This window comes from Fukomys damarensis, unplaced genomic scaffold, assembly GCF_012274545.1.
Source record: "Fukomys damarensis isolate Sample0158 unplaced genomic scaffold, DMR_v1.0_HiC HiC_scaffold_2, whole genome shotgun sequence".
Taxonomy (NCBI): Eukaryota; Metazoa; Chordata; class Mammalia; order Rodentia; family Bathyergidae; genus Fukomys; species Fukomys damarensis.
The window spans coordinates 44,965,905-44,984,234 of record NW_022900914.1 but is presented as its reverse complement, the minus strand read 5'-3'; the positions used below and the strand labels follow the sequence as shown (position 1 = coordinate 44,984,234).

The window sequence follows — 18,330 nt, the reverse complement described above, 5'->3', positions numbered from 1 at the left end:
TAGTTATTTGACTTCAGTAAGTTATATAAACTGCACCTCAGCAACTTTTTTGGGGGGGTACCAGGGATCGAACTTGGGACCTTGCACTCTTGAGGCAGGTGGCGGAACCACTGAGCTAAATTTCCAGCCCACCTCAGCATCTTTGTTGGTAAAACTCAGGCAACACTGTCAAAGGAGAATATGCCCTCTACCGTCTATGTCTCCAGCTGATTACAGTCAAAAACCTTGGTTAAAATAAAAAAGTAACCACAAGAAGACTTTTAAAAGTAAACTAAGCTGGTGGATTGGGAGGACAGGTAAAACCTGGAGAAATGATCCACACAGGGGTGAGTTACACATTTTTTTTTCTCATTTTTCTTTCATGACCTTAACCTGAGGTAAAGTTTTAGGCACTTGGCAGTGACTGAGACATTACCTAAAAGGAAGGCCAAGAAAATTCCCATATTTCTGGGAAACTCTGGGGGGAAAAGGTCCGTGTGGTTCAAAGAATGTGAGAATTTCCAGTTTTGCTTCTCTCTATTTTTTTTTTTTTTTTAACATCTCTGCCTTTGCTTCACTGTGGCCTCCCTGGATAACTGCATGGCAGCAACATGGGTGGTCAAAATGCCAATGGAAACACCATCTTTCTTGCTAGAGGAAAAGGAAAAAGGGGGCTCTCACGGGTTAGATAGTGGGGGTATCCTAGAGAGGAGAGAGAGAGAGCTGGAGGAGAAGCCCTTCATTCTGTTTTGAAGCTGTATACATCACACATAGCACATTCTTGAGTAGCTTTGGACTTCGGACAGATCCAAAAGAGTTTAGCAAAGCTTTAGAAAGCTGAGCTGACATTGAAACCACCACCCACAGAAGAGATAGAACTTGTGGTCTAAACCCAAGCTGGGTGATTGCTTACTGAAGCAAACAAAGAAAATAAAAAGTCAACATTTTCTCAGAGGTTGAATGTGATCCCCAATCCCCAATTTAAACACTATAAATTCAAAAATTTCAGGTTATACTATAAAATTATTCAACATATACAAAATCCAAAAAAATGTGATCAATTCTCGAAGGAAAACACAATTAAGAGGCCAATTCAGAGGTGCAGGAATTATAAGACAAGACTTTAAAGCAGCCAAAACTATAATTGAGGAGGTCAAGGTAAATACACTTGAAATAAATGAAAAGATAGAAAATTTTAGCAAGGAAATAAAAACTTTAAAAGAAAAACAAATGGAAATTTTACAACTTAAAAATGAAGTATTGGTAATAAAAAATTAAGTAGATAGGCTTAGTAGCTAAAAAATATTACAGAGTCAGTGAACTTGAAGATAGATCAACAGAAGAAAAGGAGAAAGATTGAAAAAGAAACAAATAGAACTTCAGAGAGAATGTTGAAATAAGATCAAAGGCTTGCCATTTGCATTATTGGAGTACCAGAAAGAGGAGGAAACAACTTGTACAGAAAAAATATTCAATAAATAATGGCTACAAACTCTCCAGATCTCATGGAAAACACAAGCTTATCAATTGAAGAAGCTAAGCAAAGGCAAAATTGGATAAATTTAAAACCATGCCCAGGCAAGACATAACTAAACTGCTGAAAAGTAACAATAAAGAAGAAATCTTAAAAGCAGTTGGAGCAAAACAGTATATTACATATAAAACAATGATTCAAATGACCACGCGGTTACCATCAGAAATCAGAGCAACAATGGCTATGAAAATAAATAGGAAATGATACCTAAAGTATCTTACAATTGCTATCATTATTTTAATTGTATTTTTCTATATCTTAGCACATTATATTTTCTACTCTATCTCTTCAGACTTCCAACTTTTCTTTACATATTTGAACTCAATAATTGGATGCAAATACAACAATAGCATTATGTATTTATTCTGATTTATACAAAATATTTTCCTCTTGTTGAAATGTCTTTGATAATTCATGTCTTTTGAACAAGTACTTTTTAAATCTGTTTCCCAAAATATTATGTAGGTATAATAATGGATCATTTACTGTCTTATAGGGATACTATGAAGATCAAATGAGATATAGAGAAAAATATATGGATTCTTAGGCCCAACTAAGGCACTGTAAGTCATGTAAGTCAGAAACAGTACTAGCCTAGTGAAAGCCTGATTCTTTTATCCAGTCTCCTTAGGATGCACCTTAAAGGTATTCAGTTGCCCACAACTCTTCTGTAGGCTGATGAAGTTGGGGGTGTGCTCTGCCCACTGATCTGTGGTTAGGAAAGCAGTCACCACATGAAACTCAGAATCTTTAATAAGGTGTTTCTGGCTTTTGTTTTCTGCTCATTTAGCCTATATTAAATGATGCTCCCAGCAAAGTAGAGATTTTGACCTCTGTCATCTCTTGGGCATCGGGAACTAACAGTATGCTAGTTAAAGGACAAAAATGCCAAATTCAAGTAGATTCAGAGGATGACTAATTTCAGCAAGCATAACAAATGCAAATGTATCAGAAATTCTGGTATTCTGATGGTGTTTAGAAATCATAACCCCATTCTGCCCTCCCTGTCTTCCCAGAGGCTGTGAACAGTAGCGCGTAAATCATCTCACACGAACTTGGTCTCCTGGCTGAACTCTTGTATATGGAGCAAGTAAAGTCTGCATGAAGCAATACAAGGATATTTCAGGTTGTAGTGGAATGTGAAGGACATGTGAGATATGATTTTGGTTTTGATCTGACAAATGTGCATATTCCCCTGTAAGGATGGCCAGCACCTGTTGGCCCCAGAATTATTAGTAATCGAAGTAGAAGATGAGTAAGCAACCATAGGAATTACATGCTGATTTAATGAGCCATTCAGGGTTCACTGTACCAGCCTTCACATGCATGGCCTAATCTTTGAGACAAGCATATGTTCCTGGCAGGATCAATCAGGTTTTTTCTATGTTTAGTTCTCCATCTCTGAATAAATGACATCCCTACACAAAGAGTGGCATCATATGAAGACTGAGCAAGATTAAGAGTCCTGCAGATGGCTGGAGACACTTCCTCAGAGCTTTTCAAAATCCTTAGCTAATGTTGAAAGAAAGCCACACAGGTGTCTTGAATCTTAAGATTCTCTGTTGAACAGAAGTCTGTAAGGAAAACTGAAAGAATGTGGAGCCTATCCAGTCTGGGTTTTACTTGGTGTTCTTAGGAAGGCAAATGCATCTTAGTTTCTTCTTCTGTTAAAATGTGGTAAGAGACTCATTTTTTAAATGGGATTTTTGTGCATCTCAATAATATGAGTGCATTTAGAGAAGAAGAAAGTATGGAAACTTCTATATGGTACAGAGTACTCTTTATCATAGATGGGAGAAAAGGCATGAAAAAGAATAGAAATTAGTTTAGATTTTTTTTCTGAGACAGAAAACCTTATACCAGCCTGTTCATTCTATTCTTATTTCTATAAGAAGATTGATGTAGAATGAAGTCTTTCTGGCCTCCCTGTGTGTACTGCTATAATTTGGGTGTGGTTGGAGTGTGTTCTCCAAAGTTTCGTATGCTGGAATCCTGCTGGTCAAGTGGCAATGTTGTGAGGGGTCAGAGCTGCTAAGGAGTGTGGTCTAGTGGGAGGAAGTTAGGTCATGGGAGGCACCATCATTGGAAGATATTATAGTAGCTCTTTGGGATTGAAGTTGGCTCTTGTGTAAGTAAGCTGTTATAAATGGCCCCTGAATCTCTCTGGTCTCTTATCTCACCATGTGTTCTCTGTCACACATACTCTTTCCATGATGCCACCTGCCAGTAATTGCACACATGTCCCCCACAATGCTTCTCTCCTGTGGACAATATCACTTTAAAAAACGCGTTCAGTGTCATTAATGTAGGAAAACAGTTCTCTCCTCTTCCAAATGTTCCCTGCTACCTATGATGTGTTTCTGTTACTGCTAGTCTTCATGTACAAAGAGATATGGTAAAACCCCAAAGAGTATTTTTTCTATCTATTCTTCTTACATCAAACACATTTTTACACACTTGATTTAAATGTTCTTTTATTTTGTGCTATCATAAACCCTCCATTTCTATTTCCTTCCTTGCTTATGTAGGATAGTATTTCAAACTCTTTCCTCTGTCATGGTGTACTTATATCACTGAAAACTTAATCCACAAACAAAATAATTCAAATTTTAAAATTCAGTCCCCTAACAGTTTGGTTTGCTCATATTTTACTCCAAGTTAGCAGACTGAGTCACCAATGAAACATATGATTTATCTTAATGTGATTTAGTTATTTACAAATTTTCACCAACATCAGGACATTCTATCAAAAGACATTGCTGTATCCCTAAAAATGTACCAATAAACTCAATTAAAGCTGAAAAAAAAAAGACATCACTGAGTAATTGAATGGTCCCTGGTGTGAAGTTCAAAAGTTTTGTTAGAAGAAAGTTAAAAGATTAAAATGATCAACTAAAAGGTTAAAATGATCAGCTAAACCCAGCAAGAGATCGACTTTCTAATGACAGGGATGAAGAGTTTGGGAGTATCCTTACCTGTCTTCTGTTAGTTTCATTAAGGTTGTTCCTCTAGTAGAGAAGACAATAAAGGACATTCTTAGTTGTGGGCTGGAAAGGAAAAGAAACTCTATTAGGGTAGGTAGAAAGACTGCACCATATCATTCCTTTCTGGGCTTCTTAGCTGTTCTTGTCTTTGGAGCATGATTTCCAGGACTGAGGACCTACAACCCAAAAGGGCTTTGGCTAGTGTTGCAAGCAGCCAGCAGCCTACTCTGAAGTTGTGACCCAACAAGAAGACTTGCTGTGTCTTTTTGGAGGCTGCTTTTGATTGGATACTGTTGATCAGTGAATGTGAATTATAAGTAAGAAAGATAAAACTCTGTCTGTAGTGTGCCCCAAGAAAGGTTTGGTCTGCAAGGTGTCTGTAATATGGGGGAATCCTGATAAACAAATTTGGCAGTGTGTACACAAAGGTCTGGTGGATTCTGTAAGGAAGAAAATGTCTCAACTGTGGTAGCTTGTTGCTGTTTGCCATTAACATCATACCATGACCTCCCTTTGATCTCAAAGTTGGAATCATTGTCAATTTTCAATTTCTCCTTGGCTTCTCAAGGATGTTATCCTGTAAGGAGAGAATAGTTGACTGGCAACAGAATAGCTTATACTTGGTAGTTCTGTGTTTCACTTTTAATGAATACATTGGCCCTGTTTTTATATGGAAGCACTGATAATGAAAATTCACACTCTGATAGAATAACTCTCAGTGGAGGACCTAACATGTATCTCACTCTGCAAGACGGACAGCCAGCCTGCAGTGGGTTTATCAGGGCAACACTGTCCTGTGGGGCTTTCTCTGTGTGAACAGCAGATTCATCCACATTAACTGTGGCTTCACAAAGCGGTAACCTCCCACACCTGATCAGGCTCAAGAACTTGTAGTTCCAATTTCCCAAGATTTTTTTCAAACCTGAGCTAATTTTCCACCTTTTAGCTTAGGACCTTGACCACAGTCATCTGACTGTTTAGCAGGAACCAAGTGCCTAGCATCATTTGTGCTCCAATTCATTCTTCACAATGTTTCTTGTAAAATAGAAATTAGATCTTACAGCTTCTCTGTTATAAAACAGAGAATGGGTCCTACTACCTCCAGAATAAGGTCTCCTTCTTTGGAAATCATAGCATAGTGTTTAGTACTTGGTAGGGGCTCAAACAGTATCTGGTGAATTGAACATTATTCTTCTGAAACAGACTTTAGTGCTCTGTCCTTGACACTGTGCTGCCTATTAATACCCCAACCCTACTGAGGCACTGTTAAATGATAGTGACACAGTAATAGTGATTGTAGTGACATAATAACGGCCAACTTTATTGAGTTCTTATGTGCCACATATTATTGTCATCTGAATGTATAAGTTCATTAAATTTAGAGCAACTTTGTGAGATAAGTACTATTCCTATTCCTATTTTCCATAAAAGGAAATTGAAGCCCTGAAAGATGAACCAGTTTTGCCAAGGTTTCACAGTGGCAGAAGTTTTGATTCTAGAGCTTGGGTTCTTAATCAATATATTATATTGCTTTCCTTATTTCTGAGCTCAGCTCTGGAAAGAATATATTTGAAATGTGGGAAATGTAGGTATCTAAGGCCCAACTGGGATATAAGTCTAGGTTAGAAACTTAGTTTTAGGCATTACCAGTAAACTGATATGGGCAATGTTGTTCTGAGGAATAAGACCAGAAGTGGGCCAAATACTGAACCAACATTAACATTAAAAGGGTCTGGTTAAGGTCAGGAGATGAAAGGAGAACCTGAAGCCAGTGGAGAAATTTTAAGGAGGGAAAAGTCAGCATCCGTTGGAGCCCCTCTATTCAATAGACTAAGGAATGCCAAGCGCTCACTGGATTTGTCCTTGAGGACATCATTGAACTTGGTGGAAGGCAAGAACAGAGGCCAGATGGAGTGGAATAAGGAATGATTGAGAAGTAAGGATATTTGAGACAATGAGTCTTTAAGGATATTTGTGTAAGAAACTAAAGAAAAACAGGATTGTCTCTAGAAAGACATGATCGAGAGATTTTCTGTCACTCTTTGTGTTCTGTTTGTTTGTTGGTTTATCTTTTTTTTTTCTTCTTTTGGCAATGGGCAAGGGAGATTAATTTATGTTTATAGTCTACAGCAAAAGAGCCAGGGAAGAGGTAGAGATAAATAGAGGAGAGAACCAAAGACCTGTAGAAAGTAGAGATAATGGTGGGGGGGTTGCGGCAAAATGGAGAGGTTGATCTTAAAGACAGGACATACTTGGCTTCCAGTGACTGGTAGAAGGACATACATGCAACATTTAGGAGCAGGATTGAAACCTGAGATAACCATTCTGTCTCCTCTTCTTTGGGTTCTTGATAAAGTGAGAGGTAAAGTTCTTGAAGTTCTTGAGTGAGAGTGATCAGTGTGAGCTATGGCTTGGGGAACTGAGGAAAGTCATGAAGAATTAGGATCATTATTAGAAGAATGAGAAGTAGTCAAAGAAAGACAAAAGGACTTGGAATGTTAAGGATCCCACTGAAACTAGTAATGATCTATTTGTAATGTCATCGATTACTTTTTTAAAACTAGATTTCCCCTTGCAGTACCAACTGTATCAGACTATTTATAAAAATGAATAATAAAAACAATTCATTCATTTATTCAGAAACATTGATTGAGCATGTACTATGTGTCTGGCATTGTAACAGGCACATAGGCTGCAGCAGTCAACAGAACATAGTCCCTGCGACATGGGCTCTGCATGATGGTGATGTCTTGGAGTTGTACTTTGAGAGTTCCACAGCCACAGAGTTCAGAGGAGACAGCCAGAGGAAAGTACTTTGCTGTCTTGATTAAACTGTTCCCTTTTCTTCACCAAGGAGATTGGATCAAGTGTTCCCTTAGTACCTCCATCCCCTGACCCTGTCTTTTATGATTCTAAGATGGTGGCACTTGCTAAAGGAGTCAGGAAGGCAATGTCGTGTACCCACTCAGAGCCAGGTGCTGGGCTAGTCTTGCGTTCTTTTCGTGATTCTCACATAGAAACAAGGGTTCCCCCAAGGTAAGTAAAATGCTATGGTTGCCCAAGGGAGCTTGGCTTCAAAATTCTTATTTGCCTAACTTCAAAGACTTTCCCAATGGCTTCCCCAGCTTCAGGGGGCCCCGAAGAGAAGACTAGCAAGTGGAGACAGCAGATACTGTCAAGTGTCTGGAGGCAGATGTGTTTTATGTCCCTCCAAAGGACCAAAGGATGAGTGCAGGAAAGGACACTTTGGCTCAATGACAAAAGACTTTGCTGAAACTGAAATTGTCCAGCTATTGGGATGTTTGTTGAAAAGGCAGCAATTTTTTTTTAATCAAAGTTGTTCAACACGAGGGCAATGAATGTCTCCTAGGATAGTTTGGGAAGTTGTTCCTTTCAATTATAAGTGTCAATGATTGCCTTAAGTATGTTTTACCACCACTCATGTTCTTGTTTCTTCCCTTCCCCTATACTTTCTTTTCTTCCTTCTTTCCTCTCAGCATCTGTAACCCTCAGTCATCTGGGTTTAGATGATTCCTTCTGCAGCTTCTAAGTTTGGGCACTGCAGAGATGGCACCTCCTAACGCTTTTTCCCTCCAGTTGGGAAGCTAGGTACATGTTGATCAGTGAATAACTTTAGGAGGAAGATATCTGTCACTACCTTGGGTTCAGAAGATAACATATTCTGAGATGAAGAATTTCACTTGAAGAACCCTAAAGACACTCGTATTAACTGAGAAACTATGGAGGCCATTAAGTATAAAGTGGGGCTGTGCTAATATTTACAATGCTCAGGATAATTTTACCAAAGACCTTGACAACTTGTTTCAAGCACACCCATGAAAGTTGTATTACCCACTGGAGGCTGCAATCAGGGAGGGTGATATGACCTCGTTTCGTTTACTGGTATGTGTCCTTCAGGACTTCTGTAATATTTACAGTGATTCTAAGATGTTCAAACCTGCTTGGAAAAGGAGAGTTGAGGATACTCAGAGGATTCTACCTGCTATGATTCCTGATACCAACCACTGAATTTCTTTACCCCCTGTACCAGGGGTCAAACTCAGGACCTTGAGTATGTTAGGCTGGCATGGTGCCACTGAGCTAAATCCTCGGCCTTCAACCATTGAAATTTTTTCAGAACTAAGGAGTGTTCCCAGGATGTGTGATTTTCAATACTAAAACTAATAAAATTGTGGGCAAAATGAGGTGAGTTGGTCATCCTGCATTCTATACTCAAGTCCAAAAGAAGGTGCCAGTTATCCCTCTTTGATGAACTGTGCAAAAAAAAAAAAAAGTGTTTATGATCCTTTTACTAGAACATATTATTCAACAGGGAGAATATTAAACACTTTTGTCTTATAATCAAATCTGTCTTTTCTTGAAAATACTAAGCCAAAGTTGTTTTAATATGTGACATAGATCAAAACAAAGTAAACAGTACCTGATCCAAGACTTAAGAGTCCACCTTTGTGGAAAAGCATCCCCAAAGAGGTTAGAAGGTAGCAGAACAGCAAACATAGGCAGGTCTTACTCATGGCAGAGACCCATAAGGGAAGCATTTCTTACCTGATGAATTTATGAGCCAGCTGTTCCACAAAGAAATAGATCTCATTCCAGTGGTGCAGCACACTTCCAGATCTTAAAAAAAAGCAGATGTTGCTTAATTTAGCAGTTCATTTGCCTCACCTTGTATTATTCCCCTTCACATTCTATTACTTTACATTTGACCTATCCACTAATCAGGTTCATTAACTGAAATCTTTATAAATCCAGAATTTTTTTTGTAAAGCTGTTTATACTTCCTGTTAGAGTTCCTAAAAATCTTGTTAAAGGTCTCTCCTGAAGCCACCTCCCAACCTTCCAAATATTTATACCCTGAAAACCAAAACCAAAACAACAGAAAAACCCTGGGCTCAAATAGATACATAGGTTAGTTTCACATCTTTGTGAGACATTTATGTTTGTGCTATTTAAATTGTTTCTTTGATAAAGAAAGCAAAAAAACATTCCAATTCTTTGAAATTAAATTAGTACAAGCATGCAAAACAAAGATACATAATCCTCCCAGTTCAATTTCATTTGAAATATAGATGTGAAATCCTTAAATAAAATGTTAGCGAAACTAATCCAGCAAGGATCCAAAAGAAGAATAATTAATTAATTGAGTTTATTTTAGGAAGGTACTAATAATTATACATTTAAGGAAATCTAATTTAATTAATGATATTAATAAACAAAGAAGAAAACCCATTTGGCTTTTCACTGTATTAAAAAGGGATTCTCTTCCTGAAAAGAGGGAAACTTCCATTAGAACATATGGAATTGTTTGAAAGGAACTTCTTTTATTGACTAAAAAAGTCTGACTGCTATTTCAAGATACTATCTCCTTCCACTTTAATTCAGCTTGAAGTATTTTCCATAGTGATTGTACTCAGTCTGTTGTGGTGGATTCACATTAGCTTCTGCTACTCAAACCCACTTTCCTGTAGCCTGATGCTTCCCCCATTTAAATTATGAATCTGTTTCTGTTGAGCCTTGAGATTCTATCTGCCATTCTAATAATGGTTGAGGTTTGAGTTTGCTTCTTTTAATCTGACATTTTGTACTGTAAAATTTTTCTGCTGATTTCTGAATTTTTTGTGAATTCATTTGCACTTTTAACTTCTAAAGTGTTACTTGTTGCTGTTTTCCTTGTTTCAAACTATTACACACAAACAAGGAATACATGCAAAGTACTTTGTTTTCTAGATACAACATTTCTAGGAATTCTCATATTCCTTCTCTGTAAGAATTTATTTTTTCCTATACCATATCCTGAAGGGATAAATCTTTCCTACTTGAACAAAAGCAATAAAACATATTATGGTCATACAATTAAAGACTCCATATCACAAGGATGTCTGTTTTTCTCCAAGTTAATCTATCACTTTAACTCTAGAAAAAAATCTAAAATAATATTTTGTGAAACGTAAAAACCAATTTTAAAAATAAAATGAAAATGAGTCTAACTTTAATCAAAATAATTCTAAAATAAATATTTAAAAAGAAAAACAAGGCAAGAAACCTTACCCTACCAGATAGGACACTCTACATAACGGATACTGATGTAACAGTGGAGCGAGTGAATGGAACAAGAAGACCAGACTTGAACCATTATGAGATTTGGCTACACCGGGAAAGAGGTGACTCAGACTGGGGAGGGAGAATAAACCTTTTAGTACAGGATGTGGTAGCAGTTGGACTTCCAACTGAAGAAAAACGTTAGATCGTTATTTCCACAAATGTAACTCTAGATGTGTTAAAAACCTTATGAGAAAAGCAAAGCTTTAAATCTGTTGGGTGAATTATGCCCATGGGTCAGTGCAGAGTTTCTTAAAGCAGATACGGAGAGTGGAGCTGTTTCTTAATAAAAGCATCATGGAGACACTGATGTGTCTAAATTTCTGAATAGCAAGACACCAGAAACATGCTAAAAGCAAGAAAAGAATGACAAAAGATGTTTACAACTAATAGAAAAAGATTAGTGTGGAGTATATGTCAATAATTGGTATAAGTAAATATTAAAAGGGAGAAAACAGAAAAGTAAAGATCAGAACTAGTAATCTCTCGAATTATGCCAAATCAACCTATGAAAAATATTCAACTCTGCTAGTAAATATTGAAATGCATGTTTAGACACTTGTTAAGTAACACTTCATACTATTCAGATTGTCAAGAATTAAAATGCCTAGCAGTATTAAACGTCGGGAGAATATGGGCTAAATAGGAGCAATGCTCACACAGTGCTGGTTGGTGTGGAGAGTGATGTAACCATTTTGGAGAGCAGTTGGGCAATGCCTAAAGAGCTTGAAGACAGGCATTTCCTGTGACTATGACCTGCTCCTAGGTTACAATCTCTCATGGAAGCAAGGGAATGTGCACAAGGTCCTTGTGTAAAGAGCATCACTACTGCAGTTTGAGAAAAAGAATTTCAATGTCCATTAGTAGTTTCTATGACTACATTCACACACATAGTACTTATGTCTAAAAAACACTAAAACAAATGTGAAAATGTGTTACCATTTGCTCACCTATGCGGAGAAGTTATGAATATTTACCCTCTATTTTCTGAAGGACAGATTGTTGAGAATTTTACGAAGAATACCGTACAAAGTATCAAAAGACAAGGATCTAGTCCTCGATCCTTCCCTATATAGTAGATAATCATATGTAATTATGTGCTGATCTTGAACCCTAATCTGAGATAGTATTTGGTATAACAAGCAGCAGAGAATAATTATGCTGGAGATTTCTTACTTCTTATGAAATTGCCTGAGGTGCATGTATGAATAAGATATGGTGCTTTCCCTTCACGAACGCAAAGTGGAGTAGCGAACACAGATGAGTTAATGTCACTTGTCACGACATGTGCTGCGGTTGAAGTCTGTGCTTTTGGAACAAAGGGAAAGGAATGGCTCGCTGTGCCTGTGCAGGCGTGGTGGATGGGAAGTCTTTAATCTGGGTCTCAAAGGACAGGTAGCGACTTGTGAGGGAATCAGGAGAGAGAGAACATCCCTGTAAAACACAGAAGTCTGCAAGGACAGACTGTGGGAGGGGAAGGACAGGGAATTGCACATGGTGGATTTTCTATTGCAACAAGCATGTCTCACCTGCCCTTTACCTTGTGACTAATTTTTTGATTTGGAAACTGCCATGGGCTACAACCAGAAAAGCCAATCCCAGGTACTTCAAACCCTCAACCCAGAGGCTCCTTTCAACTCAGAGGACCTACGTGGATTCCTCCTCGCAGCTTGGAGAAGCCAGGTGTTGGCTGGGAAAACAGCAGAGAGAAAATCCAATTGTAGCTTCCTTCTACCTTAGGGTGTGTAGGCATCACATTTATCATGCCTACGTACTTACAAATTAATGACTGGTGCATCCACTCTGGAAATCAGTGTGGAGAATTCTCAAAAAACTAAACTAGAGGTTCCATTTAACCCAGCTATTCCCCTTCTGGGTATCTTCCCAAAAGAATTAAAAGCATCACACAACAGTGATATATGTGCACCCATGTTTATAGCAGCACAGTTTGTAATAGCTAAATCTTGGAAATAGCCCAAATACCCATCAACCAACAAATGGATAAAGAAGATGTGTTTTTTTAAAAAAATACAATGGAGTACTACTCTGCCATAAAGAAAGATGAGCCTCAGACATTTCTAGCTAAAAGGATGTACCTTGAAACCGTACTCTTAAGTGAAATAAATCTGAGACACCTGTTTAGATACTGCATGGTTTCTTTGGGGTGAGAAACTGAAAATGGAAATAAGGATTAAAATGTATAATAGAATTTGGGAAATGGGAAGAAAATGTTCAAACGGGAAGGGGAATGGGGAGGAGAGAGGGAGAAAGGAAGGAAGGGATAAGAAAAAAACTGAAAATAGAAGGAAAAAATGAAGGCAAAGCTTTTGTACATAGGGAGGGGAGGGGGCTTGAGGGGAGAGGGGAAAAGGGAAAAAAAGGTGAGATGTATCATGTACTGCAAATTCCCTATGATGAGTGTTTTCATTATATATGCCTAAAATGTACCAGTAAATGTGTTGTTACTACAAAGAAAAACCCAAAACAAAACAAAACAAAAGAGTTAACAACTAAATCCCAGCTGTGGGGGCCTGATAATATTTTCAGGCAATCGTGGCTCACACAGCCACTGTTATCTAAAGCTGTAAGGCAGAAACAAAAAATTTCTTCTAAGCACAAATATAAACAGTAGTGGGAAGTGCTCTACTGGACTCTGTTAGTCATGGATTTTTTTCCAGAATTATTTTTAACACATAACTCATGAGCAAATCATAGTTACACAGAATTTCAGTGTTATGTTCTAGAAATTAGGGCATGTGAAAGGTATCTGATCGACTTATTCAAATCCTAACTCAGTTCTAGCCTTCTAGCCCTCCGAGACATCCATGTGCTGGCTTGGTATCAGGAGCGGGGTACATAGGGTCCAAGCCTCACTGAGATTTGTGCTCCTGTTCCACAAGCACAAATCTTAGCAAAATTGGAAATTCAAGTAGCTTCCTAAGAATTCTGCCTAAAGACAGCTTCACTGATTTATGTTTGAAGATGCATTCATTACTCTTGAGGTCCCTCAAATCTGGGGTCATTACCCTACCACCCTACCTAGTGATGTGGCTTTGCTCCACTATAACAGTCTCTGAAGAAGGTCCTTGCTGGGGGCAGCTCCGGTTTCTTACTTATTTTTTTTTTCTATGCTCTCTACAATGTTGGCATATGATAAGAAGTCAAGCAATTTGTTTTCTGTCCTTATGCTCACTGTGTGTTCCTAGTGAGGAATTTTTGCATGGAACCTGGCATCGCCCTCAGATTACTGTTCAGTTACTTCCAAGGGACTAATACACAAAGAGTAGAAGCAAAATAAGAACCCCAAATCTTATTCCGATTTGTTTTCTGAACAAAACTGCATTCTTTATGAGGGTTTCCAAACATCCCTGTGGTTAAGAGCCTTAGAAAACACAGGCTCTTTCCATTAGCCACACACATAACTGGAGTCAGAACCGAGTGGATCAAATTGGATTTAAATTGTCCCCCTTTGGATTACAGTATAATAAAAGGAAAAAAGAAAGCTTGTAGTTGAAACCATCACCCAGGAGTTTCTTAAGCCCAGAAGAGCAGAGTATCTCTAAGGATAGAAATTATAAAACTCCCAGTCCCTGTTTTTCCTTGGCCCCACCGGACTGAAGTCGCTGATGACCCCGGTAACATACTCAGGTCCCTAGACAAATCTGGAAAAGTATGGATGTACCTGGTGGCTTCAGACACCACAATTAGTCCAAAGATCCCACATCCATTTGCCGTTGTGCCTCTTTCCCCAGCTTCTTCCTGGGCTCTCATTTTCTTCATTCCAAACTCATATTGCATCCTAGGTGATTGGAGCCCTAATACTGACTCAGGTCTCCATCTTTCATCTTGTTTTTGCTGAGAGCACAGACAGTTGGTTAGTTGGCCAAGAGTTCCTTCCTATGAATGAACCACACAGCTGTCGCTGGCTCCATTTCCCCTATCGCTTCTGAGGTCATAGCCAAGCACTCCTGCTCACAGAGCTTCTCCTTGACTTACTTCTACTCTGACTTCTTTAAATACCAGCCCAAAACCAAGTAGTGAGCTGTGTTCTAAGTTTGGAGTTACCCATCCTAACTGTTTCTGTATCATGGAGATTCCACCCCGACCCTACTCATTTGTGATGAATTTCCCCCTGGACATTCTATTGGCTTTGAAACCAATGACTTTTAAACTGGGGAATGCAATCTATTAGTCAATTGGGCAATCAGTTTGGTGGGATATTACCAATATTCAAAAAATGAAATATAAAATTGAAGCATCAGAATATACTGCACACAGTAACAGAAAGCAATGCTACATAAAACCTTTGGTGAATTATATTTAAGTCTCATATGTGTACTGAATCAAGATGTAAAATATATTTTTTGTAGATCATGTTCAAAGAGATGTAACAACATACTCTTTTCATCTACACTCTGCCTTTCTCAACAAACTCGTACTCAACCCCTAATACACTGCAGTCAGCTCAAGGCATGCATCTGCCAGGGACTACAGAGGAAGGGTGGGGGATTCACTTTTTCCAGAAGTGATACAAAAGAGAAGAGAGTTAATATTTGAGACTCAGAATATAATTTTGCTCAAGATAATGTATTTTTCAAAGGTGTCTTCTAAATTCCTTTAGCAGTTGAAGAACCAAATTTGGAAGATAAGATCATGATACAGGGAAGATATGTATAAGACAATGTGTATATCCTGGGTGTCATTTGTGATGAAATTTGCGCCCTTCGATAAGCAAGATGACAAAACTCCCAATCCTCCCTTCTCCTCCTGGAGGATTTTGAACAGCAAAGAAAGTGAGTGGCAGATGCCAAAATTTGCAGCTGCATTTCAGGAAGGCAGTTGCCCTCCAAACTGCTTCCACATCAGTGTAAACCAATCTATGTAGGCAGGTTGAGCAAAGGAAGGGCCATTTGATTTCAATATAGTTTAAATTTAGATGCATTTAATTGTAAGCCATACAATTAAAAAATACTTATTATTTTTATTTTCTTTGACTCAGCTACAGAATTTGCAGAACCCAGTGCAAAATGAAAATTCAAGGCCATTTGTTTAAAAACATAAGAACTTCAAAATGGTTATATCAGAGCATTAAGCCAAGGCCCTTCTTAAATGAGGGGAGCTGGATGACTGCACAGGTCTAAGCCCATGATGCTAACTCTGGTTTCGATATTCTTTGTCCACTTTCTACTAGGTTGCAAATGTTCCTGTAGTCAAGGCGTATGGTAATTTCTTTTCCTCTAAAGGGCCAGACAGTAAATATTTCAGGATATGAGGTGGTGGGGTCATATGGTCTCTATAGCAACTACTCATTTTTCCCCCCTGCACAAAAGCCACCATGGACCATACAAAAACAAAATAAAGGCAGTTGTGCTATAATAAAACTTATTTTCAAAAGCAGGCCACAGGCCATAGTTTGCCAACCTCTATCCTAGACAGTCATTTTTTTTCAGTCTTGTTTTTTCTAATTTCTATATTCACTATCACGTGTTTCTCATGACAAGCTAATATAAAAGTCTCTATTTTTTTTGCCTACTAGCTAAAGTTTTAGTGCATTTTGCTACTCATTTCCTGATATTTATTGCTGAGAATGTGGACTGAAAAAATTGTGCCTTCGGGTATATGTGGAGGCATTCTTTGTCATCTAATAAATATTTCATTGGCGTTTTAAAGGAAAGCTTATTCTTTGTGGGATTTAGAGTTCAAACTGTATTTATTAAATGCACCTCATTGATTATTATTCATATCCTCTCTATCCTCAGAACATTTAAGTATTCAGAGAGATGTCTTTCCTACTGAGATAACAATATGGGTTTCATATTTGGCAGTCAAAATAAATGTGAGTTATCTTAATACATTTTATGAATACAGAGTCATCGTTGCCTTGTAAGATAAATTTTGTTCTGTTGCAGGATACTGTTGTTTTACTGATTATTTAGTTATTTTTTAATGCATTTAACTTAAAATTAGAAGTTTTTAATCAAAAGGCAAAATCTAAAAGGCCAACAACTTACTGAGACTTTAAAAAAATCATAACAATGGGCAATTACTACTACTTTGGTCTAAAATTTAGTAATTTTTCTCCTACCTACAACTTAGTAGGTAGACTTAGGAGGGAAAAAAAGAGTTTGGGAGCTAAAATAAACTATATTCTTGTATATATAAATGTCATATTAGTAATTTTTGTTCTACTGTATAAAAATTACATCTTCTCTTATAAAAAGGCTTTCTACAACTTTTATATTTTGACACATAATACAACAGATAACATTATTATGACGTCTGAACTTTTCCAGGGCCATTACTTACTTCTGTTTCTTTTATATCATATCTTTTTCTTATATTTTATTTCAAATACACTTTCTACTTTGATATTAATATTTTCAAGTAACTTTTTTTCATTAAGGACCTACAGATGAGATGCATTTTGAATTTTTGCATGTCTGAGAAATCCTGGCTAAGAAATTTTAAAATCACATTTTACTCGAGACTCTATAATTATTTAATTCTTTTGAACATTTAATGTTGTACTATAGACCATTTCATGCAAATCTAAATCTCATTTTTTTTTTGGTAGGGGAAAGCCATTATTTTCCGTTTTTGCATGAGTGATTTTCTATTTATTCACATATTTTAAGAATTTATCGAAGATGACATTAAAATTATGCTGAATATTTGGTAAATAATTTAGATCTAAAGACTTCAAAATTAACTAGGCTGAATATTTGATCAGTCACTTAGATATGAAGACTTTAATCAATCTGAATCTCAGGAAGATGATCATTTATCATTATTTTTTGTTGTATTACTTAAAAATGTTCTCTCTTCCTAGAACTCTTATTATACATAATTAGATATCTTATGCCTAGCCTTTAAGATATTAGTACAATCTTTTCTCATAATTTTAATTTTTGTATTTTTTTCTGCTTCAGTTCTGTGAAAAATTTCTCAAACTGTGTTCAGATGAATCAGATCATTTATTTATTCAATTAATTATTTGTTTTGCAATATTCAGAGAAGCAGTCAATGCTATCAATGAATATGAATATTTAGAAATAGTGTAAGCTTTTTCTCCCAAGTCTCCTTATTTTTAGTTTAATCTTTTCTCATGACTGACTGCTTTTGTTCATTGATGCAGTTATCAACTCAAAATTTATAGAAAATATAAATGAGACTTGCTTAAAAGTCTTCAGCAGTCACCATTACTTTTTCTTTTATATAACAATGATTATATTTTAAGTGTCTTTTTATTTTTTTATCTTATTGAGTTTATTGGTACATTTTAGGTATACAGTACAGTTACATTCATCATTGGGATCTTACACCTTTTCATGACAGATCTTGGTTCTCATTTTTTCCTCATACCCCTGCCCTCCCTTCACCCCCTCCATCCTCCCCTATTTAAAGACTTTGTTTCCATTTTTTCCTTTCCTCATATTTTTTTTTCGCTTACTTCCTTTCCCCTACCCTTCCCACTTCCTCTACACCTTTAGCCCTTTTTCTTCCTATTTCACATTATCAGTTATACAATTTGGATCTTATGTACATTAAGTGTCTTTTTAAAACTGATTAACTTTGGGTAATTTTCTAGTGAAAATAGTACCTATTGCATTTTCCAGAAGAATATATACTATGCTGAAAGTTCCTGCATATTTTTTCACTTGCAGGTGATACCTTGGCTAGATATAACAGGATAGGATATCCTATCCTGTTTTA

General features: G+C 37.1%; 1 protein-coding gene across 1 annotated transcript in view; it reads right to left on the bottom strand.

Annotated features, from left to right (window-relative positions):
• Positions 1–18,330, bottom strand: part of Antxr1 (ANTXR cell adhesion molecule 1) — a 206,607-nt gene that overhangs the window by 172,401 nt on the left and 15,876 nt on the right. Inside the window, 2 exon segments of the mRNA XM_033764479.1 lie at positions 4,489–4,560; positions 9,064–9,135. Of these exon segments, the coding sequence (XP_033620370.1) occupies positions 4,489–4,560; positions 9,064–9,135 (144 nt within the window).